The 25,294-nt window shown below is 53.6% G+C and overlaps 2 protein-coding genes across 2 annotated transcripts; one reads left to right on the top strand and one right to left on the bottom strand.

The window, feature by feature from the left end:
• The first annotated feature begins 384 nt into the window (after positions 1–384).
• YIPF2 (Yip1 domain family, member 2) lies at positions 385–5,309 on the top strand. The gene is made up of 9 exons (XM_008573786.1): positions 385–589; positions 996–1,156; positions 1,249–1,329; positions 2,317–2,404; positions 3,750–3,866; positions 4,018–4,184; positions 4,264–4,446; positions 4,530–4,665; positions 4,760–5,309. Exons 1-8 carry the CDS (start codon positions 559–561, stop codon positions 4,644–4,646), a joined length of 945 nt encoding a protein of 314 aa, XP_008572008.1. The 5' UTR covers positions 385–558; the 3' UTR covers positions 4,647–4,665; positions 4,760–5,309.
• CARM1 (coactivator-associated arginine methyltransferase 1) lies at positions 4,854–25,294 on the bottom strand. Its single transcript, XM_008573804.1, has 17 exons — positions 25,187–25,294; positions 22,047–22,203; positions 21,146–21,271; positions 18,728–18,834; positions 17,711–17,815; positions 15,498–15,608; positions 14,085–14,262; positions 12,109–12,199; positions 11,810–11,891; positions 8,331–8,416; positions 8,057–8,146; positions 7,466–7,603; positions 7,294–7,383; positions 7,096–7,208; positions 6,909–6,986; positions 6,576–6,644; positions 4,854–6,410 (listed from the first exon to the last, which is right to left on the bottom strand). Exons 1-17 carry the CDS (start codon positions 25,292–25,294, stop codon positions 6,268–6,270), a joined length of 1,872 nt encoding a protein of 623 aa, XP_008572026.1. The 3' UTR covers positions 4,854–6,267.

Genomic DNA, 25,294 nt, shown 5'->3' with positions numbered 1-25,294 from the left:
TGAGGGGAGAGGAGTGCGGTGAGAGCGGTCTGGCCGCTGCAGCCACCCACCCCGCCACATTCTGCCATTACTCACCCAACCGCGCCCACACTCCCGGCTTCGCGACCGCCGCATCGCCCGCCTCTCTGCGGCCTCGAGACCAGATTCTCTTGAAAGCAGTTGTCGCCATTCTCTTCCGGCTTGGGGTCCGTTTTCCGAAAAGAAACGCTTGGTACCTGAAGTAAAGGACCCGGGGAGTCTCTTCTGCGCAAGCGCCAACGGCACCGGAAGTAGCTTCCCGTCGGAAGAAAATAGGAAAGGGACCGGCGCCGGATGTTGCTGTCTAGTCCGAGTCGGGTAGGCGGGCCGCGCAGGCGTAGAAAGCCCCGGCCACTCCACCTTGGGTAGCCTCAGGTGAGCGGGGCGGAGTGCCTGTGGGGTCGGCGGGACGAATTCAAGCCCCCGTAGGTGCCATTAGCTGCCAGGAGGGGCTCGGGCTGAAGGATAAGCTCCGGGAGGGGCGCTGGCCTAATCGGCCTCTGTCCTCGGAGTGGGATGCGGTGACGCCCCCGAAGGACCATGGCAACGGCCGACGAACTGACCTTCCACGGTGAGTGCGGCTCAGGAGTGACCGGAGCTCCTCCCCCCGCCCCTTCGCTAGAACCTCCCATGCAGCGTCCAAGGCATCTAACCCGAACCCCAATTGGCTGTGAACCCCAGACCCGAAACTCATTCCTACCTCGAGCCCCGCTCCCGCCCTGAACTCAGACCTCAAACCGGAGCCTCTAGTCCCCAGATCCTGACTTGATCAGGCCCAGCCCTAAACTGCAGTCCCATATTAGGGGTAAGGGAACAGACCTCCTTCCCAAGGCCCAAAACTCAAGAAGTTGGACCCTGCCTCAGGAGAGAGGATCGAAAAGGCCACAGCAGGTGTTTGGCCCCCAGATGAGTGGTGGGCCACGTGGAATTGTTTCAGCCCCCGAAACATGCCTGTGTCCCCTATGCCCTCTCCGCAGAATTCGAGGAAGCCACTAATCTTCTGGTTGAGACCCCAGATGCAGTCACCACCAGCAGAAGTGATCAGCTGACTCCACAGGGGCACTTGGCCGTGGCTGTGGGCTCGGGTAGCAGCTATGGAGCCGATGATGAAGTGGAGGAAGAGAGTGATAAGACGGCGGTGAGTCACAAAAGTCCTTGTGCCCTGCCTCTGTCCAGCACCCTGGCTGACCCAGGATGTAAGGGAAGGCACTAAAAGCCTGCGCTGTGCAGCTCCTACAGGAGAAGAAGCAGCAGCCCGAGTTCTGGACCTTTGGCTACTATCAGAGCTTCTTTGACGTGGACACCTCACAGGTGAGGCCCAAGAAGCAGGTGGGATGGGGCTCGGAGTCACTCTTGGGGTTCAACCGCTATTCACCAAGCACTTTCTGTGTGCCAGGCCCTGGGTAGGGTGCTGGTGATAGCTACGTGGGACAGCGAGAGCTCCTACCCAGGCCGATAGGAGGGATGGTGGTGCTGAGAATTATGGTGTGCCTAGGGCTGTAGGAGCACAGGAAACTCACATGATCTGGTGGGTTGGGTAGAGGCTCCCTGGAGGAAGAGAGGAATTTGCTGAGACCTAAAAGAGAAGGAAGGATTCTCTAGGTAGAGTGGAGGGGAGGAGAGGTATGTTCCAGGCATAGGGAACAGCATATACGGGACACCAAAGGTGGAAGAAGGCATGGACTGTCTCAGAAGCTGCCTGTCACTGAATCTGGTTGGAGAGTGTGAGGTGGGGGACAGGCGGGCAGCAACTAGATCACCAAGGGCCTGGTGAGCTCTGTTAAAGAGTCTGGGTTTTAGCCTGAGGGTGATGGGGAGGCATGGAAGGGCTTCGAGCAGAAGAGGAAGGAGTAGAGGAATGAATGGACATGCACATGGAACATGGATCGGAGGCCCCAGGCCAGGGTGGGAAGTGATAATAAGCCAGGGCCACAGAGTTGGGGACATGCTGGATGGAGATGTGGGAAGGAGAATGCACAGGACTTGTCGACTCCTTACTGGGGCTGGTAGGGGAGGCTGCAGAAGGGCGTTCAGGGCAGCCAAGCTGAGAAGAAGAGGAAGCAAACAGGAAGACGGTAGGCCCAGAGGGGCCCTACAGAGTGTGGGCCACCACTCTGCTGTGGGATGTGAGTGGGAGCTGGCCAGGGAGAGGGGCTCCAGGCCACAGGGACAGCCCATTGAAAGCCCAGAGGGGAGAGCTGACCTCTTTCAGGTAGGGCTTGGAGAGAGAAGATTGAAGGTCAGCAGGGGAGGAACCCTGGACTGCATTCCATCCTGGACTCCGGCCTTGCCCTCCAGGTCCTGGACCGGATCAGAGGCTCGCTGCTGCCCCGGCCTGGCCACAACTTTGTACGGCACCATCTGCGGAATCGGCCGGATCTGTATGGTGAGTGAGGTTGGGCATTCAGTTCATTGGATTATTCATTCAACAAATGTGGACTGAGTGCCAGGCCCTGGTGTACAGCTGAGTCACTCGTGGAGAGTGTGAAACTTGCCTTCCATCCAGGGAGACAGTCATAAGAGACCACAGGGGTGGGACAGGGCATGGAAGAGAAGCAGAGGTTTAGAGGACTAGCCACACTGCTATTCTGCTCAGGGGGGTCAGGGAAGGCCTCTCTGAGGAGGGTGATGGAAGTGAGGCTTGTTGGCATCCGTGGGGGGCAGGCGTGATCTAGGGGAAAAGGGTTCCAGAAAGGGCATAAGCCCTGTGGCGGGAACACGCCTGAACTGCAGGGTGGTGTTGTCATCGGAGCAGAGAGAGCTGTTGGGAGGGAGGTCACAGAGGTGACAGGACAGATTGCACAGGCCTGCTCCACTGTGGTGAGAAGGGACATCAGTTCAATATTCTTTTTTTTTTTAAAAGATGACCGGTAAGGGGATCTTAACCCTTGACTTGGTGTTGTCAGCACCACGCTCACCCAGTGAGCTAACCGGCCATCCCTATATGGGATCCAAACCTGTGGCCTTGGTGTTATCAGCACCACACTCTCCCGAGTGAGCCACAGGCCAGTTCAATATTCTTAAGGTCCCTCTGGCCACAGTGGCGGGCGAGGGCGGAAGCCAGGAGGCAGGGAGGAGGTGACTGCCCTGATGGAGGCTGTGGACGAGAGGAGTGGTTGGATTCTGGAATAATGTGGAGGCAGAACCGGCAGGATTTGGTGACAGTGCAGGGCAGGGCAGGAGAGAAGAGCTGGCTCCAGGGTTTCTTGGGGTACTACTAGAAGAATGGAGTGGCTCTTTATCAATGGGAAAAGCTGGGCAGGCCTGGGGGGGAAGAGCTGGTGTGGTGGGTGGAGCTGTAGGCACCCTGTGGAAACGTGAACCTGAGCGGGGGGAAGAGCTGGTGTGGTGGGTGGAGCTGTAGGCACCCTGTGGAAACGTGAACCTGAGCCTGTGGCTCCAGGCAGGGCCCAGACTGAGACTTTGGGCGTAGTCCCTGTAAAGGTGGCATAAGTCCCTCAGGATGGATGAAATCATCATTCAAGAGGTCAGGGAGGAGGCGACAAGGAGGTTGAGGGATTGCCACCACAAAAGCCAGGAGCAAGGGGTCCTGACAGCCACATGGAGAGTGCTTCCAGAAGGAGGTGAAAGAGCTGAGAGCCAGCACTGATTCAGCCACTAAGAGGACCAGTGGGTGGCTTGAGAAGAGGCCCGGGTTCCAGCACAGTTGAGACGGGACACATCCACCTGTCCTCGGAGCACTGGATATGTGACCCTGATGTTGCCCGCAGGCCCCTTCTGGATCTGTGCCACGCTGGCCTTCATCCTGGCTGTCACTGGCAACCTGACACTGTTGCTGGCCCAGAGGAGGGACCCCTCCATCCACTACAGCCCTCAATTTCACAAGGGTAAGCAGGGTGGGCAGGCCCAGCACCCAGCAGGGCTGGGAGAGTGTGAAACTCGCGTTCCGCCCAGGGAGATAGGCATAAGAGACCACAGGGGCGGGACGGCATGGAAAAGAAGCAGGGCTGGGGGTGACTGCCAGCCTCGCCCCCCCAGTGACCGTGGCAGTCATCACCATCTACTGCTATGCGTGGCTGGTGCCCTTGGCGCTGTGGGGCTTCCTGCGGTGGCGCAAAGGTGTCCGGGAGCGCATGGGGCCTTACACCCTCCTAGAGACCGTGTGCGTCTATGGCTACTCTCTCTTTGTCTTCATCCCCACTGTGGTAAGTGTGGCCCAGTGACGAGTGGGCGGTAGGGATCGCGGGGACGAGCGGCAAGATGCTAGCTACCCGTCTCACACAGGTCCTGTGGCTTATCCCCGTGCCATGGCTGCAGTGGCTCTTTGGGGCACTGGCCCTGGCCCTTTCAGCTGCTGGGCTGGTGTTCACTCTCTGGCCTGTCGTCCGCGAGGACACCAGGCTGGCAGCTGCAGTGCTGCTGTCTGTCGTTGTGCTGCTCCACGCCCTCCTGGCCATGGGCTGTAAGGTACAGGTCTGGGGGGTCATGGCTGGAACAGGACTGGGTTGGGCTGGCTGGTCCTGACGCTGATGCCGGGGGTCTCTGTCCAGTTGTACTTCTTCCAGCTGCTGCCTCCAGGCCACCTGGCACCCCTACCCCAAGCCACATCTCTGTCCCCAAGCATGCTGCCACCACCCACCCTGACCCGGTCCATGGCAACCTTCTAGGAAGGCCTTGACCCTCCAGGTAAGGAGTTCTTCCAGCTGAGACTGGGGGTGGCCCTCCCTCCCCACCAAGGTGAGAAGTTCTGGGGCCACTCCAAGGAGTTTCTCTCTTTCAGGCAAAACAGGAGGCACCTCTGCCTGTCCTGCACCCCAGGTGATGATTGAAGGCTCCCTTGACACCTCAAGATCACTCTGTTACTTTCCAGACTTTTATTACAAAGCAAACACTTTTATTTTCTATGCAAAGGTGATTCAGAGAATTTATATAAAGGTGGGGGAGGGGGCAGCCTAGCAGAGACAGGGATGGGCCCCCGCACCCTCCGGGCTGCCTTCTGGGCCATTGGGCTTTCCCTGACGCTACTATGCCCAAGGAACGGGAGGGAGGGCTGAGGGGCAGCCCAGCCCCGCGTGTGCCCATCCCTCCTGCGGTGCACACTTAGTAGGCTTGGGGCCTGGTCTGATCTCCAGCGTCCAAGTTTGGGGTGTTAGAAATAGGGGGAGCAGAAGTAGAAGAAAACTGCCTGTGCTGAAACATACATTTCCTTGTTTATTTTGTTTTTCTTTTTCTCTTTTTTGGGAGGGAGGTCCCTGCAAGGTCCTTTCCCAGGCTGGGGTGGGACCAAAATGCCATCATAGTTGTAGGGACTGGAGCGTCTAGAAGAATGATGGGGAACACACAGGCCTAATGTTAGCTACGAGGAAAAAAGTCGCCTTCCATGACAGATCTTTGAGGTTTCTCTGTGTCTGCCCCAAGTGGCGAATGGAACGCTTCCTCCCAGGCCTAGGGCCTGTAGGCCGCCTGTTCTAGCTGTTGAGGGGTTGGGGGGACCTGCAGGGGCTCAGGGACAGGACAGCAGCAAGAGGCAGGGGCCAAGGACGGAGGGCCTTTCCGACAGCAGGGTGGGTTGTACATTCAAGTGTGAGGTGAACCCTTTGGTAGGGAGGGGACTGTGGGCCCCAGAGGCCTGGCCTGCCCCGAAGACTTGGCCGGGCCGCCCCTCACCACTGAGCCTCTGAGTCTGGGGAGAGGGGCTGCTGGCTCGGCCCGGCCGGCCTGTCTTCTTAGAGGGTCTGTGGATTGACACTGGTTCTTTTCGTAAAAAAATAAAATTAAAAAAAGCAGCATGTCACGCCCATTGTGACCAAGGCCTGGTCACTGGAGGGGAGGCCCCGCCCACCCGGGCTGCCTTCCAGACCAGGGGGGCAGGTGCTAAGGGGCCGGGCTGGGCAGGGCAGTGCAGGGCTGGGCAGCCTGGGCCGTGGTGGCAGCTGCTCCCCTCCTCTGTCCCCACCCGGGTGCTGCTGTCAGGCCCCGACACACCTGTTACAGCAGATGTCAAAGCCAGGTCAGGGTGGAGACAGCAAGAGGGGGGACGAGGGCGCCCACAACATGATCTTGTGTAAAATATGGCAGCGACACGGGCTCAGGGCCAGGGGGTGGGGGTGGGGGAGGCAGCGGCGGCAATATTGTGTAAAAAAGTGTCCAAGTTCCCATAGCAAAGAGGGCTGTGACCGGGTGTTCGGGCTTGTCCAGTACAAGGGGGAGAGCCGCCCGGGCAGAGGTGGGGTGGCAGGGGCTTCATTTGGTTTCCTGGTGCTGTCAGTCTGTCAGGGCCCGATGCACCTAGCTCCCGTAGTGCATGGTGTTGGTCGGGATGGACATGGGCGAGGCCATCGAGATGGCAGGGCCACCCATGGTGAACTGGCTGTTGACTGCATAGTGGGCACTCGAGCCACCACCACCGCTGCCCTGGGTGCCGGAGGAGCCTGTGGGGCAGGGCGTGGGCACTGAGGGGCTAGCGTTGCCCCCAGCCCACCCGGCCCCTGGTAGAATCAGAGACAGAGTGCAGGCGACAGGGCAGGTGGGTGGCCCAGAGTGATACAAGCTGGCCCGGCCCCCACCCGCAGGACCCCAGCCTCCACCCGCGTTACCTTGGACAATCCCTGTGCTCATTATGGAGCCCATCCGGGAGTGGGTGTGATTGACAATCCCCGTGTTGGCTGCGCAGCGACAGGGAGGCAGGCAGGAAGGAAGGGAGACGGCGTCACCGCCCCCCGCCTGCCCACCCACTCGTGCTTTCACACAGGTGGAGAGGGCGGGTGCAGCGAGGCGGAGAGGAACGGGGGCCTTGGCTGAGAGCCCCAGGAAGCAGAAGAGGTGAAAGGCTCAAGCACAGGCCTGTGGGGCCGACCACCAGCCCCTCCCAGCCCCAGGGTGGTCCTGGACGCTGCCCCCACCACCCCCATACCCCGGGAGACACTCACCTAGAGGAATCAGGTTGTTGTGGCCCACACTGGAGCCGCCGGCGATAACACTGCTCAGGTCATAGGCCGTCGGCATCCCTGAGCCCAGAAAGGGAGGCGTCAGGCTGGGGGCAGTGGCCGGTGGGGACATGCCAGAGGCAGGCCCCAGGGGTGGGGGGTGCCAGGGTGTTGCAGGCAGGTGACTCACCAGCCACGGCCATCCCACTGCTGAGGTTGTAGGTGCTGCCCGTGTTCCACATGTTCTCAGAGGGAGACGTGTAGTGGGAGCCGGGGGGCGGTGAGGGTGTTGTGCCCGTGTATCTGCGGCAGAGACGGACCCGTGGGCAGGGCCGCGGGGGCTGCGAGGCCATGGTCACCCCCCACTCGGGCTGAGGTCCCCTCCTACCTGAAGAAGGGGTTTTTCAGATCCAGGAGGTTACTGGATTTGGAGCCCGTCTGGTCGACCTGGGCCACAATACTGATGTCGTAGCTCTGTCTGCGGAGGGGGCAGGGGTGGGCGGCATAAACCAGCTGGGTAGATGGACCTGTCTCCCCCAGCCCTGGGTGGCAGGCCTCACCTTTTGTTGGCAATAAGCAGACATGTCCCTGAGAGCGTATCCCCGGCCTTGGCGAACAGCGGTGACTGGAACAGGCACCGGACCTGGTACCAGTGGGTCAGGGGCTCCGTTGGGGCCGTGGACAGCCACACAGTCATTCTGTCAATCAGGGATAGGCATGCAGTTGACTGGGCTGGTGCCACCATTTGGGCCACCACCCTGTACACCTGGAACTCTTCCCCTAGCGCCTGCCCCCTCTGGCAGGTCTGCCTCGGGCCCTGGAGCTGTGACAGGACGGCCCCCCAGGCGCACACGAGGTACCTGCAGCCATGGTTCCTACTCACCCTGACACATTCATTCCAGATACAGACAAGAGCCCATGGGGGACAGTCACTGAGAACACGGTAGACACACACACCCCTCCCACAACAGTCTTGTGCTCAAAGACAAGCTCTCACTGCCCTTTGGAAGGGCCAGTGGAACCTGGAGGAGTTGTGTCCCACCCTCCTGGCCCCCAGCACGACACCTGACCCAGCCAGGCCCAGGGTGACAGCTGCAGGGAAGCCCGGGGAGCAGGCAGCGGGGCAGTAGGGTCAGTCCTGCTACACTCACATGGAGCCGATGAAAGCAACGTCAAACCAGAAAGCCAGACCGTGGACCAGCCCTGAGTGCAGCATGTGGAATTTGAATGGGATTTCTATCCTGGAAGGCAAAAGGCAGTGGTTGCTGAGGAAGCCAGACGGGCTGCCGGGAGAGGAAGGGGATGGTAGGTGTATGGGCCTGGGGCCTCCCACCCACCTGCCCTGGGACCACAGAACGCTGGTGGGAAGCAGTGGTGGCCCTGACCTTGGCTTGAGCCAGGCCCAGGAGGACAGGACGTGGGTACCTGTGCAAATCTCCTTCTTTGGCTTCTAAGAAGTTCACTGTGTACTTGACAGACTTGGCCATCAGGATCCGGATGTCAAATGTGTCCTGAGAGAGACCACAGGTGTGACCTGGCTTCTGGTGCAGGGGCCAGCGAGAAAGAGGGAGCCTTGCCCCTCCTCAAGTCTGGCCATAGCCTCGAGGCCACTCGGCTAAAACCGGCTTGCCCTTCTCAGATGTGCTGAGAGGAGGATGAATTGGCATGCTGTGGAGGGTGATGAGGTGACAGCTCTCAAAATGATAAATGACACGCATGAGACTCAGCAGTTGCACTTCCGAGAGTCTAAGCTACAGATATCTGTACACATGTAACAAACACATGTATAATTACAGACTGTTTGAAGCAGCAACACACGGAAACCATCTAATTCAACCAGCGATGGCCCATCCGTAAAAGACAGTGTTTACATGAGAAAGAATGAAGAGGCTCTTTATGGATGGATGCAGACAGATCTCCAAGATAAACCATTATGCAAGTTAAGAAAAAAGCAAGTTAAAGAACTGGGTTCTGACATCCACTCCCAACTATGACGGGTGTAGGTTTTATATCAGACTCACACTCCTGCCAAGAACTACGCAAGCTGAATAAAATACCAAGAAAAACATTAACCCGTTGGTGAAAGCATTGGGGAGGAACCACAGTAGCCAAGATCCTAGCAAAAAGGGAAATGTGTTGAGGGGAATCATTTTTGGCCTCCGCCTCTTCCCTAGGGGAGGCCAGATCCCCGTCTCGACATTTCAGTGGCCTCCCTGGGGGGCGGGGAGTTTGGGGATCGCAAGACAGCTAGGATGCAAGGGGCCAGGATGCTAAAGCACAGGGACGTGAAGTCAATGAGGTCGACGCCGTGTGCGCGGTTCCACCTCTCAGCACTGGCCAGTTCCCTGAGCTGCACGTGGGCTGGGGGTCAGAGGCCAAGGAACCAAGCAGAAAGCTGCTTCTAAGAGACTCCAAAGTTGAGGAAAGGGTGCTGGCCAGTTATCACAGTTGGCTAGACAGCAATATTACAACACCAAGGTCAAGGCAGCTGCCAAAAAACCCCAGAAGAGCTTGCTCTCAGACCACCAAAGCTAGGCCCTAAAGCAGCAGTTCTCAGCATGGTCCATTCCAGGGCACCCTCATGGTCAAAACTATTTTCCTAATAATACTCACATGGTTCTGTCTTTTTCACTCACTTGGTATTACAACAGACTGAACGGCAGAAGCAGAATCCAGCTGTCTTCTATTAAGCCAGACATTAAAGAGATTTGCAAACTAAAGATGCCACTATTCTCACTGAAAAAAACTTTTTTGGAAATAGTTTTTTTCTTCATAAAAAATGCTGCTATGTTAACATGTAAGGGGTTTATTATTGATTCTAAATGAACTTATAAACATGTATTTTTAAATTTCTTGGGTCCAGTTCCTAATACTAATAGATATTGATGGTATATCAATAGATATAACACACAAACATTTTTTAAGACTGTAAAGGGGTCCTGAGACCAAAATGTTAGAGAACTGCTGCCCAACAGGAAAGCCAAGAAATAGGCCTGCCAAGTTGAGTCTGAAAAGCAGTGTCCAAATATCTTAAATGCCTGATAGGACCAATGTGATCTGTCCATATGGCTAACTGCCTGAAGAAAAGCAAATCTTCAGCATGAAAAACATCATCCAGAGGCTCTATAATTTTTCATTCTGGCCTTCAATGATCAGGCATACCAACGGATGGAATCAAAGGACCAGAACCCAAAATGACGAGTATAAACAAATACACCTACCATTTTTCCAGATACTGAAATGATCAGAGACTTATAACTAATATGTTCAGGAAAAAATGGAGATTTTCACAGAGAACTGGGATTACAAAATATAACCAAAATGAAATTCTACTTTCACAGAGAACTGTGATTATAAGAAATAACCAAAATGAAATTCTACAACTGAAAAATTACAATAAGAATTTCAATTCAATTACAGTACGAGTTAAATTAAGATTTAGAAAAGCAGATTAGACAGGGTGAAGAAAGCCTGGAACAGGAAGATGGATCAGTAGAAAATATGAAAATGAAGTTGTGAGATAGAAAAGGATGCAAAATAGAGAAAAGAGTTGTAAGAATCTTCTGAGACATGGTGAAAAGGTCTACTGTACCCATAATCAGAGTCCCAGAAGAAGAAAGAGAATGGGGCAGAGGTAGTGTTTGAAGAGGTACTCTACAAGAGTCTCCCAAAGTAGTGCAAAACATCCAGAGGGGGGAAATAATAAAATAAACCTTATTAAAACAAAAGAAGGCAAGAAAATGTAAAAACAAGTCAGGATAAATAGAAAAATAGTAAGATGATAGATATACACACACATATAGATCAGTATTTACATTAAATGTAAATGGTCTAAATATTCTAATTAAAAGATAAAATCTGGTTTTAAAAAACAAAACCCCATTATATGCTGCTTATATGAGAAAAACTAAGTAATAAGGACACAAGCAGATTGAATGTAGGATAGAAAAATATATGTTGTATAAAGATTAACCCAAAGAAAGCCAACATAGCTGATCTATCAGAAAAAAAATAGACTTTAAGGCATGAAATACCACTAGAGATAAAAACAGACACTTCATGATGACAATGGAATCAATCCAACAGGAAGATATAATAATTCTAAACCTGTATATGGCTAATAACACAATGTCAAAATATATAAAGCAAAAACTATCATAATGAAATGGAAAAAGAAACAAGTCCACAATCAGTAACAGGAGAAGCAGATCAAAAAAACCGTAGAGAAAGAGAGATTTGACCAACATGATTAACAAATGTGACCTAACTGACATTAGTATAACACTGCATTCAGCAAGTGATTAGTATACGTTTTTTTTTTCAAATGCACATAGAGTACTAATCAAAAGAGACCACATACTGGACTTAAAGCTAGTTTCAGCAAATTTCAAAGGACTGAAATCATACAGTGTATGTTCTCTGACCACAGAGAAATTAAGACAGACCAGTATGTGGATTATGCTCTATTTTATCAGAAAAAAGGCTAAACACATGTATTTATATATGCACATTTAAGTGTAAAGCCTCTGTAAAAATACTGTTTGCCTATAGGAGCGTAATGGTGAAGCTGGGGATGGGGGGCGGGGCTTTTCTCTTTCATATTCATTTGATTTTTCAACCATGGATCTATATATCAATTAAAAAGTCTCATTCACTAAAATCAATCAATCAGCTCACCAAGGATCAATTCATCTAATAAAATTTGGCATGTACTGCATGCTGGCTGTGTGCTAAGTGAGAGAACGCTGTGTAGGATGGAAATGAAGGCTCAAACAAGGGTGCTGGCTTCCCTAGAGCTGCACAGTTTGGGTAAGAACTGACAATGAAGTATCCCACCTCCCGCCACCCCAGAAGACAGCCATGCCCAGAGATACCTACTACAGTGCCCTGAGTACTCTACTCACCACCACAGGCTGCCGGAAATACTCATCCACTGCGGCGCCTCGGAGAGCCGACAGGTCCACTCCATGGAAGGATGGCTGGTACCTGTGGAAAGCCCCCACCCCCAACGGCAAGGTCACCAGCAGCAGGAGAGGTGGGTAAGCTAGCTCTGCCTTCTCTCCCAGCTGGCCCTTGGCCAGCCCAAGTCTTTCAGGTCCTACTGAGGATAAGATGAGTAGAGGTGGGGCCACCTGGGGGTCTGGGGACCATCCCCAAGAAGGCAGGCCATAGGGCCCGGGCAGGACACCCAGAGCACACTCACCAAAAGTTGGCCTTGGTGAACTGCTCCATGTAGAGCTGTTCATCCGTGAAGGGTGCGAGGTGGACGTCACCAATGGTGGGGAACATGTTTCCTGGGAGTGGGGGCAGGGAGGGGTGCTGGTGTCAGGGTGGCACATCCTGTAGGGCCTGGTGAGCTTCTGAAGGGCCACAAGACCCCCAACCCCAAGCTTTCTCAGCCTCTCATTCATTCATTCACACATTCATGCAACGTGGAGGTGCTAAGCGCCTACTCTGTTGGTGGCCATATGAGCACTTGACCTGCACCATCTCAGTGAACCCAGACTGAGATCTGGGGAGGCAGGTGGGCCTGTCCTTATGTCCCATTACTGGGGCTGGCAGGCAGAAAGGCACCTGCCAGAGCCTTATAAGCAAGCAAGCAGTGCCTCTCAGTCCACACACACGCAGCTGAGGAAAGCAAAGCACGGTGGCTCTGGACAGAGCAAGGGTGGGCCCAGGCTGTGCCATCACTGGGGTCTCTCAAGGCCACAGGCTGGGTGGAAATAAGCTGAATCCCCATAACAGGGGCTGCCCAGGCTCTGGCACAGAGGCCAGGCTGGCAGGGGGGAGGCTTGTCCTGGAAGGGGAGGAAGGGCAGTGTCCTCCATCTGCAATTCAGTGGACAGAGATGGGCCAGTGGCAGGGTGAGCAGGGACTCCAGAGGCCCTGCCTTCCCTTGGGGAGCACCTGGCCTTCAAATGTGAGCCTCCCTGCCCCCATTGTATGCCAGAGGCTGTGGCCACTGGGGTGGGGGAAGGAGATGCTGATCTCTGGCTCAGAGGCCACAGGCTGGACCCCCTGCCCTGGAGGACCTGGGTGCACCTGTGAGTGTCCCCCAGTCTGGAGGGCACCTCCAGCTCCTGCTAGCCAGGGGATGTATGGCAGCGGGGAGAGTTCCTGAGATAAATGGAAGCCCCACTCTTACAGGCTGACTCCAGCCTCATGGAGCAGGCGGCTGGACCAGGGGAGGGCTGTGCAGCTGCCTATCAGAGCCAGATTTGTTCAGCCTCATGTACCCTCAGGAGGAGCTCGCTCTACTGCTCCCCACCCCACCCCAACTCACCCCAGCAGGCTTGGCCCACCAGCAGGGCAGAATGGAAGGTGAGCAGGGCTAGGACTGCTCCCAGGGCAGCCTCACATCCCACACCCACACCCAGGTTGCAAGACATGGCTGTGGGAAATGGCATCCACCTCCCAAGGCAGGTCCCTGGAGATCCAGGGAGAACAGGAGGACCCAGTAGGTACCTGCAGGGCCCCACCAGCCTGCCTCCCATGCTCTGCCCCGTGCCTGCCAGCCCAGCTGGCCTTCCTGTGCCCCACGCACGCACGGGCCCAACCCCTTGCCTATCCAGAGGTACTCAGACAGGCACACGCCAGAACTGAGCAGAGACACAGACATACCCACAGACGTTCAGGGCCATGCATAGAACATAGCAACAGACGGGCAGATATAAGCAGTTACCTAGTGACTCAGAGGCATGAACAGGAGGTAACAGATGGGCTCGCCAGACAGCTGCCTCCCCCGACTCACTCCTATACACCCGCATTACACATGCCTGCCCACCTCATCTCCCAGAATCTGGGGAGGGCAGGGCCTGTCAAACACCTGCCCAGAATGAGGGCAAGGCTGAAAGCCCTAGGACTGAAGGTGACAGGTGAGCCACTTGCGGGTACCACCCACCACAGCACCCAGTTACAGTGTGTGCACCTGTCCCCTAGCACCAGGCTCTCTGGGGGCGTGAGGCTCCCGAAGCTACAGCAAGCTGGGGTAGAGTTAGGGTTGGGATGGGGGAAAGGCCCAGATGCCCCTGCACCCCTGGCCAGTGACACAAATGAGCAGGAAGCTGAACCATTGAGGGGCCTGCATGGCTTGACCTGGTAGGCACAGCCTGGGCCTCCAACTGGAGACCCCCAGGCCAGCAGGTGGCCACACAACAGTGCACCAGCAGGGACACTCACCGCTGGGCTTCAGGTACTTCTTGGCATGGAGGTAGCTCTCAAGCATGCGCTCATTGAAGAGCATGTAGCCCATGGGCTCTGAGATGATGATGTCCACCTGCTCGGGCAGCGAGACCTCCTCCACCTTGCCGGGGATGACAACGATGCGGTCGGTCAGGTTGTTACTCTTCACTAAGACCTGCGGGCGGTCAGGCCGGAGGGGTCACAGGAGTTCCCTGCACCTGCCTACCACGGGGCCCCCACCAGAACCCTCCTCCCAAGGGAGGGCCTCTGCCCATACCCACCTCCATAGGCACACTAGCCATGGTGGGATTAGCTGTGGCCCACTAGGAGCTCACTGCAGCCCCGCCACAGCTCCCCAGGTCCTCGTCTCTACCCTGTGAGGACAACTCTGATGGCAGTAGAGATGGGGACAAGTGGACTTTGCAACAGCCATCAAAGCTACAATTGGAACAACCCCCCACCAAACCCAGCGATTACAGAGCTAAGAAGGTGTCCTAAAGATACCATCACGCACGTGAGAGGGGACGTGTCGTTAAGAGGGCTCAAAACAGCGATGTTTGTCATGCAAAGGTTGGAAAACAGAACAGACTAAACACAACTAAATGGACAAGGGTCAATCCAGGCAAACGGATGCTTTGCAGCTGCAAAACAACAGTGAGGGCTGGCCGGTTAGCTCACTTGGCAGAGTGTGGTGTCGATAACACCAAGGTTGAGAGTAGGGATCCCCATACCAGCTAGCCATCAAAAAAAATACCAGTGGCGAGAGGAGAAACACACGCTCGCTCACACGCACACAGAGCGGTGCTGGAAGGATCCATGTCTGTGCCTCTCCCTCCGGTGAGGGGCCAGGTGGCTGGAGGCCGGGGCAGGGGAGGGAAGCGTTTTCACTATCTACCTTTGGGCAGCTTTTACGTTTTGAATTTTGTGAATGGTTTCAGTGTAAAAAAAAAGGAAAACAGAAAAAAGGAAAAAAAGTATTTTTTAAAAGGAAAATAACAACATCAACCCACAAAAATGAAAAGCTGTTGTCATCTGTCTTTTACAAACGTGGGAAGTGGGGCTCGGAGAGGTTGGCCGGAGATCTTGTGCACCCCAAAGATCCCACCCTGGTCTGTGACCTCACAGCCCAGCCCCTGAAGCACAAGGCTGTCTAGTCTCTGAAGGCCCCCAATGGTCGATGACCTTGTGGGTGACCCACCAGTCTTGCAGGGGACACCACCTGAGGCCTCCACCTCAGGTCCACCAAGACCTTCCCTCCAACAACCACATGGTTTTGATTTGGGGAATAATGGAGAGAACAAAGCACAGAGGTGACAACGTTAGGCTCCCCTGGCCCTGGGGGCTTCCCTAGGCTGGAGAGGCACAGAGCTGAAGGACAAGGACGGGGCTGGGCACCAGTGGGATGCTGACCTCGGCGTGTTGGGCCATGGTGCTGGCCTCCACTGCATAGATCTTCCTTGCTCCAGCTTGGGCAGCGAAAAATGACAGGATCCCAGAGCCGCAGCCAACGTCAAGAACGATCTACAGGAGGAGGGGGAGGTAAGAGCAAGACCTGGGGAGGGGACAGTGACTGTGATGGAGGCACACAGCACCAGGCTCCAAGGGGCAGAGTCACCTGCTCAGAGCTGGGGGATGGCGACACCAGGAGTGACACCCAGTCCGTCTTCGGTCCCAGTGTCTGCCCTTCACGGGCTCTTGGTCAAGGTAAAGGGGGAATTACTGACGACGGACCCCAGGTCAGTCTTCTGGGAGGGTAAGCCCCAGGGAAGGCTCCCCGCTGGCCTCAGGCCCGCAGCCCGCAGATCTCTGGCTCATCTAGGCCAAGGGGCGTGGGCCTCCCCTGGAGGTCTGCGTGGCAGCAGGGGTGTCCTTCTAGGGCCTCTGCAGCCCTTGCAGGGAGGAGTTGGCAGCACCTCCCGGCTCCCGGCTGACTCCTGCTTGGAGAAGCAGCAGTGCCTTGGCTGTGGCAGGAGAGACGCCCAAGCCCTGGGGCTGTAGGGGCTCCCTCCAGAGCTGCTGGCCGCCATGACATTGACACTTGGCAGACTCTAGGCTGGGGTCTGGTAGAATACTCCATGTTCTGGGCTTGGGGGCTTGCTTCCACATGAGAATGGACATAGTTGTTTCTAGCGGTGACATGTGGAAGCTTTCTAAGGAGAAATGCTCTGGACAAGGTGGCAGGCATAGAGGGGGCACCCAGTAGAGGGGCTCAGGGCCAAGGGTGCATCTCGGAGCTCTGGAGGAACAGGCAATGGAGCTTCGTCCTGGAGAGCGGGGAGGGCTTCACTGTGGAGCGCGCACTTTCCGAGCCCCAGTGCCGCTCCTGTTTGACTCAACAAGGGCAGACGGCTGCTGTGTCACACCTCCTCCTCCCTGGGGCTGGGAACAGTGTCTTATGGGACACACTCAGCAATGCTAAGGGGCATGACCTAGGCGATGGATGAGGCAGACCCATGCAGACCCAATGGAGAGGAAAAACGCAAGCTCCTATTTGGTTCGAAAGAGAATACGTGCTGAATGATGGGAGGAAAAGGGAATCAATTTCCTTTTGTGGGGAGGGCAGGAAAGGGGCTGCTTTCTTCTGGGGATCTGAACCCTTGACCTTGGTGTTGTAACACTGCGCTCTAACCAAGTGAGCAAACCAGCCAGACCGATTTTTGAATACTTTCGCTCTGTACTGCTCCTCTCTCTTTGTAATCATGAATATACATTATTTGCTAATATTTGAAAGCTTTTAGGGCTGGCCGGTTATCTCAGTTGGTTAGAGTGGGATGCTGATAACACTAAGGTCCAGGGCTTGGTCCTCATACAGGCCTGTTGCCAAAAAAAAAAAAAAAAAAAAAGCAAGCTTGTAAAAGGAGCTAGGGAAGTGACTAGGTCAATTACAGCACATCCCTTAACTACATGTCCCAAGAAGTTATTTCTGGAGCCCTAACGTCCTGCATGGTGACTTCAGCTTTTAATACCATATTGTATACCTGAGATTTACTGAGAGGGCGGGGCTTAACTGTTCTTACCACATGAAACAAGGTAACTATGTGAGGTGACCGATGTTAATTAGCTTGACTGAGGTCCTTATTTCACATTGTATACATATATCAAAACATCACGCTTTCTAGTTTAAATACATACCATTTTCGTTTGCCAATGACACTTCAGTAAAGCTGGGGGAAAAAAACAGTGTCCTAAGACATACCGTAAGGGGGGTAAAAAAGTGTTCTCCAGTTAGAGTATGTAGAATATAATCCAAGTTCATTAAAACAAAAAAAAGACTCAGTGAAATAATTCTGAAATATATGCTGATGTATGCATGGGGAAAAATTTGGAAGAGATTTTATGCTGCTGGCAGTGATTGCTCTGAAGGACAATGACAAGGCCTTTCATGCCTATACTGTATACACTGTTCTTTTGGGTTTATACAATAAGTAGATTTTACTTTTGTAATCCAAAAAAATTAAAGATAAAATCAATGAGCAAAGACAAAAAAATTGAGGTAACAGAATCAAGGAGGCGGTGTGGAGCCTGAGGAAGGGCAGAGAAAGACAGGCCACTGTCATCCCAGCCCCTCCAGTCACTGCCAGGGGTCACGGGGCCTCCCTCATGTGTGTGCCCGCCCCACTCACCTTGTCCTTGAAATCAGTGTGGTTCTGCAGGATCGCACGCTGGTAGGTGCCTGTCCGCACATAGTCCTGCATCATGTTCTGCTGCTGTGACAGGTAGCCATAAAACTGGAACAGAGACACACCAATGGCACAGGGCACGCAGAGGGACAGATGGACAAGGCCCTGGCCAGCCCTGCGACAGAAGGAGGAGCCATCTTCGGCACAAACCTCCCTTGGGAGGCGTGCACCCTCTGCTGGCCTGGTCCCCACTGGTACCTGCCGGCTGCTCCAGAAAAGGGAGCGGGGAGCCAGAGAGCAGCCCCCAAGAGGGACACCGCCTTACTGTGGCCAAAGGACACAAATGGATGCTGCCTGGACCTGGTAGCCACCCAGCACACAAGATCTGCCACAGGCAGGGATCCAGTATCAGGGGCCACCTGCCCCATCTTAGGGGCCCCAAAGAAGAGGAGGAACAGATAGAACAGAACCCTAGAGCTCAGAGTGCCAGGCAGGTGAGGTGCGGTGTCTCTCTGTAAGACAACAGGCGGTCGGAAAGCAGCGTGGCACCAGGGCAGGGGCACAGGCTGTGGCATCAGGCAGCCCTGGCTTCCCATCTTGGCTCTGTTGCATAATAGCTGTGTGACTTGGAGCAAGTCACTTAACCTCTCTGAGCCTCAGTTTTCTCATCTGCAAAATGGGACAATAACAGCACTTACCTCTTAGAGTTGCTGTGAGGGTCCAGTGCTTCTGTGCATGTCAGAGCACTGAGACCAGTGCCTGGCATGCCGTGAGTGCTCAGGACATTATGACTGCTCTATTAGTATTCAAAACGCCTATGGGCCTGAGCTGCACCTGCACTCAGATCCTTCCAGCAACCCTCTTAGGCAGGCACCTGCATCTCCTCTTCACGTATAAGGAAACTGAGGCCCAGCAAGTATAGGAAACCTGCCCAAGGCTATGCAGCTAGTAGGGGACAGAGCCAGGGGACCCAGGTGGGCCTGCCCTGTGCTGAGTGGCCTCCTGTGAGTGCCAACCCACCTGGAAGTACTGCACGGCAGAGGACTCCTCCGTCCGCTCGCTGAACACTGATCGCTCTAGGGTGTGGCCCCGGCAGGTCTTCAGGATGTTGTAGAAGGAACAGAAATCTAGAAGAGGGAAGCCAGGTCACCGGGGGCGGTCAGCAACCCACCCCAGGAGGTTGGCACATGTGGCTATCTGGGCAGAGGGTTCCAGATGGACTGAGGCATTTGCTCCATCTTGGCCGCACACCCTGACTTTTCTACCTTGAACATGTGTGATTTGGTGTTTCTTTTTCCCCCAAACAACGTTCAAATTTAAAAGAAAAGAAGAAGGGCAGGCAGGCCTGCCACAAGCAGATTTTCCCCACACTCAGGCTGGTGTCTGGTGGGAATGGGCCTGGGTGTGTCCTCACCAAAGGGATGCGTGGCGAAAGTTTAGCAGAAGAATGCCCATTGACCCAGGTGCCAAACCTGTAGCAAGTAACACCAAGTCCACCCAGAAGTTATGGCAGCATCTGCATGTGGCAGTGGACACAAGAGGTGCCACCTAACGTCTAATAAGAAGGGACTGGATAAACCCCATGGACACAGAAAAGCACATCAGGGAACCAATCACCAACCTTCCCCAGGACGCAACGTTAGGCAGCCCTTTAAAATGAACATTTGGGACTGGCTGGTTATTTCAGTGGTTAGAGCACAGCGCTGATAACACCAAGGTCCAGGGTTCAATCCCTGTACCGACCAGCCACCAAAAAAAGAAAAAAAAAAAAAAAAAAAAAGATCGACATTGACCAACACAGAATGAACCACTAAATTATATCAAGTAAAATAAAAACTAGAACGGTGCTTATAAGATGATCTCTTAAAAAATTAAAATACACAGGTGGGGAAGATGAGAAAATTCTTGAGATGGATAGTGCTAATGGTTACACACAGTGTGAACAGACTTAATACCACTGTATACTCAAAAAGGGTTAAAATGGTCAATATTTTGTTATGTATATTTTATAATTAAAAAAACTGGGGCTGGCCAGTTAGCGCAGTTGGTTAGAGCACAGTGTAATAACACCAAGGCCAAGGGTTCAGATCTACCAAAAAATAAAAATTAATAAATAAAAATTAAAAAACTGGAAGAAGTGAGGGGCCTGCCCGGTGGCGCACTGCGCTAGTGCGCCGCTTGGGAAGCGCGGAGGCGCTCCCACCGAAGGTTCGGATCCCACATACAGACCAGTTCCCGCTCACTGGCTGAGCGAGGCGCGGGGGCAACACCGAGGGTTGCGATCCCCTTGCCGGTCCCGGTCCGGTACGGGGGCGACACTGAGGGTTGCGATCCGTTGCCGGACACGGAAAAAAGACAAAAACAAACAAACAAAAAAAAAAAAACTGGAAGAAGTGAAAGAAAAAAATTAAAATATAAATATTCATAGAGTAGGAAAAAACTAGAGGGGTTTATAATACTGCCATTAATGGCTGTCCATAGAGGTGGTGAAGTGGCTGCTGTCCCCACCCTGGACAAAGTGCAGCTTCACACAAAGGTAGGTGGCCCTGAAGATCGTCTGGGGTGTGTGGAGTCTCCTCCATTGGGGGGCACTGAGACAAGGTGAGGGGGCTCCTAGGTGGTGGTTATAGCCAGACAGCCTCTCCAGTTTTAGCCCCCCCAGCCCCAGCGCCAACCACCTTGCACACCTCAGCTCTCAGGTGACCAAGCCCTGTTGCAGGACCTTCAGATGGTCTCCAACCTCAGAGTCGTCACTGCCTCTACTGCTGCCCCACCTAAACCACCAGCTGCACTCACCTGGAGCTCCACAACCCCTCCTCAGTGCTCAGTGTGTCCCTCTGTATCCCCTACACAGGTCTGGTTAGGACCCTCCAGTGGCTTCTCTCTGGGCCCAGAACAAAGCCTCTGCCTGCCTCTTGGACCTCACCTCACCCCATGCCCTGAACTGCAGCCATAGCTGGCCCAGGACTGACCTCTGTTGGGAAGGCCAGGCCCAGACCTCCATCTGACAGGCCCCTCCAAGAGATCTGCAGTGTGGCTGGGACCACGTGGTCAGCACACACCTCTCAGAGGAGGGGACATAAGATCCGAGCCCCAAAGGACCCAAAGGAGCCATCCAGGGAGGGCCTGGGGCCAAGTGTTTTGTCCCAGGCAATAAGAATGTATTTTTACTGTGGATATACTTCCATGTAGAAATTTTTTTTTTTCCCTCTTCTTTTGGTGGTTGCCTGGTACAGGGATCCGAACCCTTGACCTTGGTGTTGTAACACCACACTCTAACCAACTGAGCTAACTGGCCAGCCCGGGTAATACGGTTTTCGACAGCAGGGGAGCCTTCGCTGGGACAGATGGGCTGTGATTTAAGCAGCCTCCAGGCCCCCTCCATCCCTGCTCTGGGTGCTCTGGCTGTACTGCTATGACCGCAGAGGGGACACATACCATTCGGTGTGGCAAACTGGATGAGGACACTGTTGCAGCCCAGCGTGATGATGAAGGACTGCTTGCCCACACGGCTGCACTCCGTCTCCCGGGACACCGAGCACTTAAACACACACACGTCCTCATCTACGAGAGAAGGGGCTGGCGTGAGCAGTGGCTCCCTGTCACCTGCCATCATTGGAACCTGCGACCCTGCCTCCCTCCTCTCAGCACTCCCAGATTCTTCCGAGGTGCCACAAAACTGCCCCAGAAGCAGCCCTGCCTGCCCAACCCATTCTGCAGACAAGGTGGCGGTCAATCAGGTGGCATGGACACAGCCTGTGCTCACAGGGTGACCATGGCTAACATGGGGGGCCCTGCTGACACGGCACTCAGAAATGTGTCCTGGAGGCTGGCCCGTGGCTCACTCGGTAGAGTGCGGTGCTCATAACACCAAGGCCACGGGTTCGGATCCTATATAGGGATGGCCGGTTTGCTCACTAGCTGAGCGTGGTGCTGACAACATCGTATAACTTCGTATAATGTATGCTATACGAAGTTATTACGCAAAAATGAAAAGCTGTTGTCATCTGTCTTTTACAAACGTGGGAAGTGGGGCTCGGAGAGGTTGGCCGGAGATCTTGTGCACCCCAAAGATCCCACCCTGGTCTGTGACCTCACAGCCCAGCCCCTGAAGCACAAGGCTGTCTAGTCTCTGAAGGCCCCCAATGGTCGATGACCTTGTGGGTGACCCACCAGTCTTGCAGGGGACACCACCTGAGGCCTCCACCTCAGGTCCACCAAGACCTTCCCTCCAACAACCACATGGTTTTGATTTGGGGAATAATGGAGAGAACAAAGCACAGAGGTGACAACGTTAGGCTCCCCTGGCCCTGGGGGCTTCCCTAGGCTGGAGAGGCACAGAGCTGAAGGACAAGGACGGGGCTGGGCACCAGTGGGATGCTGACCTCGGCGTGTTGGGCCATGGTGCTGGCCTCCACTGCATAGATCTTCCTTGCTCCAGCTTGGGCAGCGAAAAATGACAGGATCCCAGAGCCGCAGCCAACGTCAAGAACGATCTACAGGAGGAGGGGGAGGTAAGAGCAAGACCTGGGGAGGGGACAGTGATGTGTCCTGGCCCTGGGCAGTCTGTGGCAAGCAGGCAGGGCCACTGAGCATGGCCCTGGTCCATGGGAGACACAGGCAAGGAAAGGGCAATTACAGCAGGGTCAGGGATCCCTGGAAGCCGGCAGGATGCCCCAGGCCCAGCTGAGGGAGCCAGGCATTCATTCACAGAACCTCTGTGCCACATCGAAGGGGTCACCAGCCTTCACCAAGTTCAGAGCCAGAGGCTATAGTGACTGTGGTTTAGTGACTGTGAGTGTGGCCATTGGAGCCTGGATACCTGGGTTGATGCCTCATCTAGGCTTCTGACTCAGTGTATGACGCAGGCAAGTCACTTGGCCTCAGGTTTCTCATCTGTCAAATGGGGCTGACGGTGGGGCAGGGATCCTGTGAGTTACTGCATATCACAGAGCCTGGCACATAGGAAGCACTGCACCCCGAGCCCATTACGATTACTGTTACTAGTCACTCATTCAACACACGGTGCACCCACCTCAGCCAAATAGTGAAACTTAGTGCCATCAGGAAGAAGACAAACCAACTGGACATTGTGCCCCTGCCATGTCGCAGCAGAATGGACATAGTGTCTATACAGTGTTTTGGGCAAAAATGTTTACATAGTCCCATCACAAGGAGACAATGGACCATGGCAGGTGTGGGGTAGTCTGCAAGACAACCAACCTGGTCTCTCCAAAATGGCCAGTGTCAGGGAAGACAAAAGTACTAGCAACTACTCCAAGTGCAGGAAACGAGAGGCAACCCTCACATCCAAAGTGCAATGTTGGACTGCAGCCTGATAGAAAATGTCTTTAAAAAGGTATAAAGGAGGGCCGGCCCGTGGCTCACTCAGGAGAGTGCGGTGCTGATAACAACAAGGCCACGGGTTCGGATCCCATATAGGGATGGCTGGTTAGCTCACTGGGTGAGCGTGGTGCTGACAACACCAAGTCAAGGATTAAGATCCCCTTACCGGTCATCTTTAAAAAAAAAAAAAAAAAACTATAAAGGACAACCGGGGAAAGGTGAGTATGGACCACATGTGCAATAGTTTTAAATGATTTGGATGTGACCATGGCATTGTGCTTTTTAGAAGGATGCCCTCGTTCTTAGAAGATATACACAGAAGTATTTAGAGTGAATTCTTGTTATGCCTACAGTCTGCTTTCAAATGGCTTATCACATAAACATCAACAACACAACTGTACAGTAAAAAATGTTTCCAATCATCCTTAATGGCTGAAACAATCATGAAAAAGAACAAAGTTGGAGAATTCACACTTCCCAATTTTGAAATGTACTACAAAGATACAGCAATCAAACTGTGTAGTACTGGCAAAAGAACGGAAGTCTAGATCAGTGGAATGGAATTAGAGTCCAGAAATAAACTCTTGTATTTATGATCTACTGATTTTATTAACAAAGGTGCCCGGAACATTCAATGGGGAAAAAATAGTCTCTTCAATAAATGGTGCTGGGACAACTGAATAACCATGTGGAAAAGAATAAAGTCAGACCCCTACCTCACACCATACACAAAAGAAAACTAACTCAAACTGGATCAAGGTCCTACATAAAACAGCTAAAATTATAAAACTATTAGAAGAAAACAAGGGAGTGAGTCTTTATAACCTTGGATTTGGCAATGGATTCTTAGATAGTACACCAAAAGCATAAGCAACAAAAGAAAAAAACACGTAAATTGGACTTCACCAAAATTAAAAACTTTTGTACATCAAAGGACATTATCAAGAAAGTGAAGACAACCTACGGAATGGGAGAAAGTATTTTCCAATCATGTATCTGATAAGGATCTAGTACCACAATATATAAACAACTCTTTTAACTCAAAAAAAAAAAAAAGGAATTACCATTTGACTGAGCAACTCCACTCTTACGTATACCCAAAAGAATTCTAAGCAGAGAGTCAAATACTTGTATGCAAATATTCATGGCAGTACTATTCACAATAGCCAAAAAGTAGAAACAGAACCCAAATGTCCCTCAAATGGATCAAGAAAATATGGTATATCTATAAAACAGAATATTATTCAGCCATAAAAAGGAATAAAGCACTGGGGGCTGGCCGGTTAGCTCAGTTGGTTAGAGCGTGATGTTATAACACTAAGGTCAAGGGTTCGGATCTCCACACCAGCCAGCTGCCAGAAAGAAAGAACTGATACGTGCAGTAACATGGATGAATATCAAAAACATGCTCAGTGAAAGAAGCCAGACACAGAAGGTCACATAATATGCAGAGCAGGTATATCCGGGGAGACAGAAAGCAAACCGGTGGTAGCCAAGGGCGGGGGGGAGGGTAGGAACGGCAGCAACTGCTTAATGAATATGCGGTTCCTTTTGGGGGGTGAAAATGTTTTGGAAGTAGATGTAGTAAATAATGGTTACACAACAGCGTAAAATTTATGTTATTGTGAATTTTGCAGCAAGAGAAAAACAATGCTCTGACTTGGTGAGTCCAGATAGGAGGGGCCTGCAGGGATTCGGTGGGCCCTTGTTCCCCTGTTGGGAGGACCAGGCAAGGGCCAGGGCCTGGACAAGGGCTCCCCGCCACACCCGGGGGCCCTGCCAGACTCCCTCACTTCAGGGTCAGGTGCTGCCCTCCTGAAGGGGCAGGGCATGGTGGAACCTCCTTACCATGAGCAGGAGGGAGGAGGGTATTTGCAGGCCACTGTCCCAGGCTCACAGCCATACTGCGCCCACAGGGACCCAAGATAAGATGGTCACAGATCCAGCTATAAGTGGGTCCCAGGAAGGGACACCAAACCTTGGCATGGTGACCACGCCCACACACCTCCTGCAGCAGGAGATAAAGTCAATCTGTTGCCTGTGCCTGGGCAACAGCAAGTAGACCCAGGGAGGACCTCTGTTTACAAAGCAGCCTGGCAACCCAACCAGTTGCCCTGGGCACCCCTCTCCAACCTGGCGCCGGGCGGGCGACCACAGGACCTGTGGCCAAGGGAAGCTTGGCTGTGCCCAGGGCTGGGCTTGGTCCAGGCAGGCCAGGGCTGAGGGCGAGCTGTGTCTCAT

This window comes from Galeopterus variegatus, unplaced genomic scaffold, assembly GCF_000696425.1.
Source record: "Galeopterus variegatus unplaced genomic scaffold, G_variegatus-3.0.2 Scaffold964, whole genome shotgun sequence".
In the NCBI taxonomy this organism is placed as follows: Eukaryota; Metazoa; Chordata; class Mammalia; order Dermoptera; family Cynocephalidae; genus Galeopterus; species Galeopterus variegatus.
This window is presented reverse-complemented; position numbering and strand designations above follow the sequence as displayed.

Excerpts from the sequence above, each read along its gene's own strand:
- YIPF2 (XM_008573786.1), top strand. The coding sequence starts at position 559 with ATGGCAACGGCCGACGAACTGACCTTCCACG. Across the intron at positions 3,867-4,017 it reads CAGCCCTCAATTTCACAAGG|TGACCGTGGCAGTCATCACC; the intron begins GTAAGCAGGGTG and ends TCGCCCCCCCAG. Across the intron at positions 4,447-4,529 it reads TCCTGGCCATGGGCTGTAAG|TTGTACTTCTTCCAGCTGCT; the intron begins GTACAGGTCTGG and ends GTCTCTGTCCAG.
- CARM1 (XM_008573804.1), bottom strand. The coding sequence starts at position 25,294 with ATGAGACACAGCTCGCCCTCAGCCCTGGCCTGCCTGGACCAAGCCCAG. Across the intron at positions 22,204-25,186 it reads GGTCGCCCGCCCGGCGCCAG|ATCGTTCTTGACGTTGGCTG; the intron begins GTTGGAGAGGGG and ends CTCCTCCTGTAG. Across the intron at positions 15,609-17,710 it reads ACACTGATTTCAAGGACAAG|ATCGTTCTTGACGTTGGCTG; the intron begins GTGAGTGGGGCG and ends CTCCTCCTGTAG.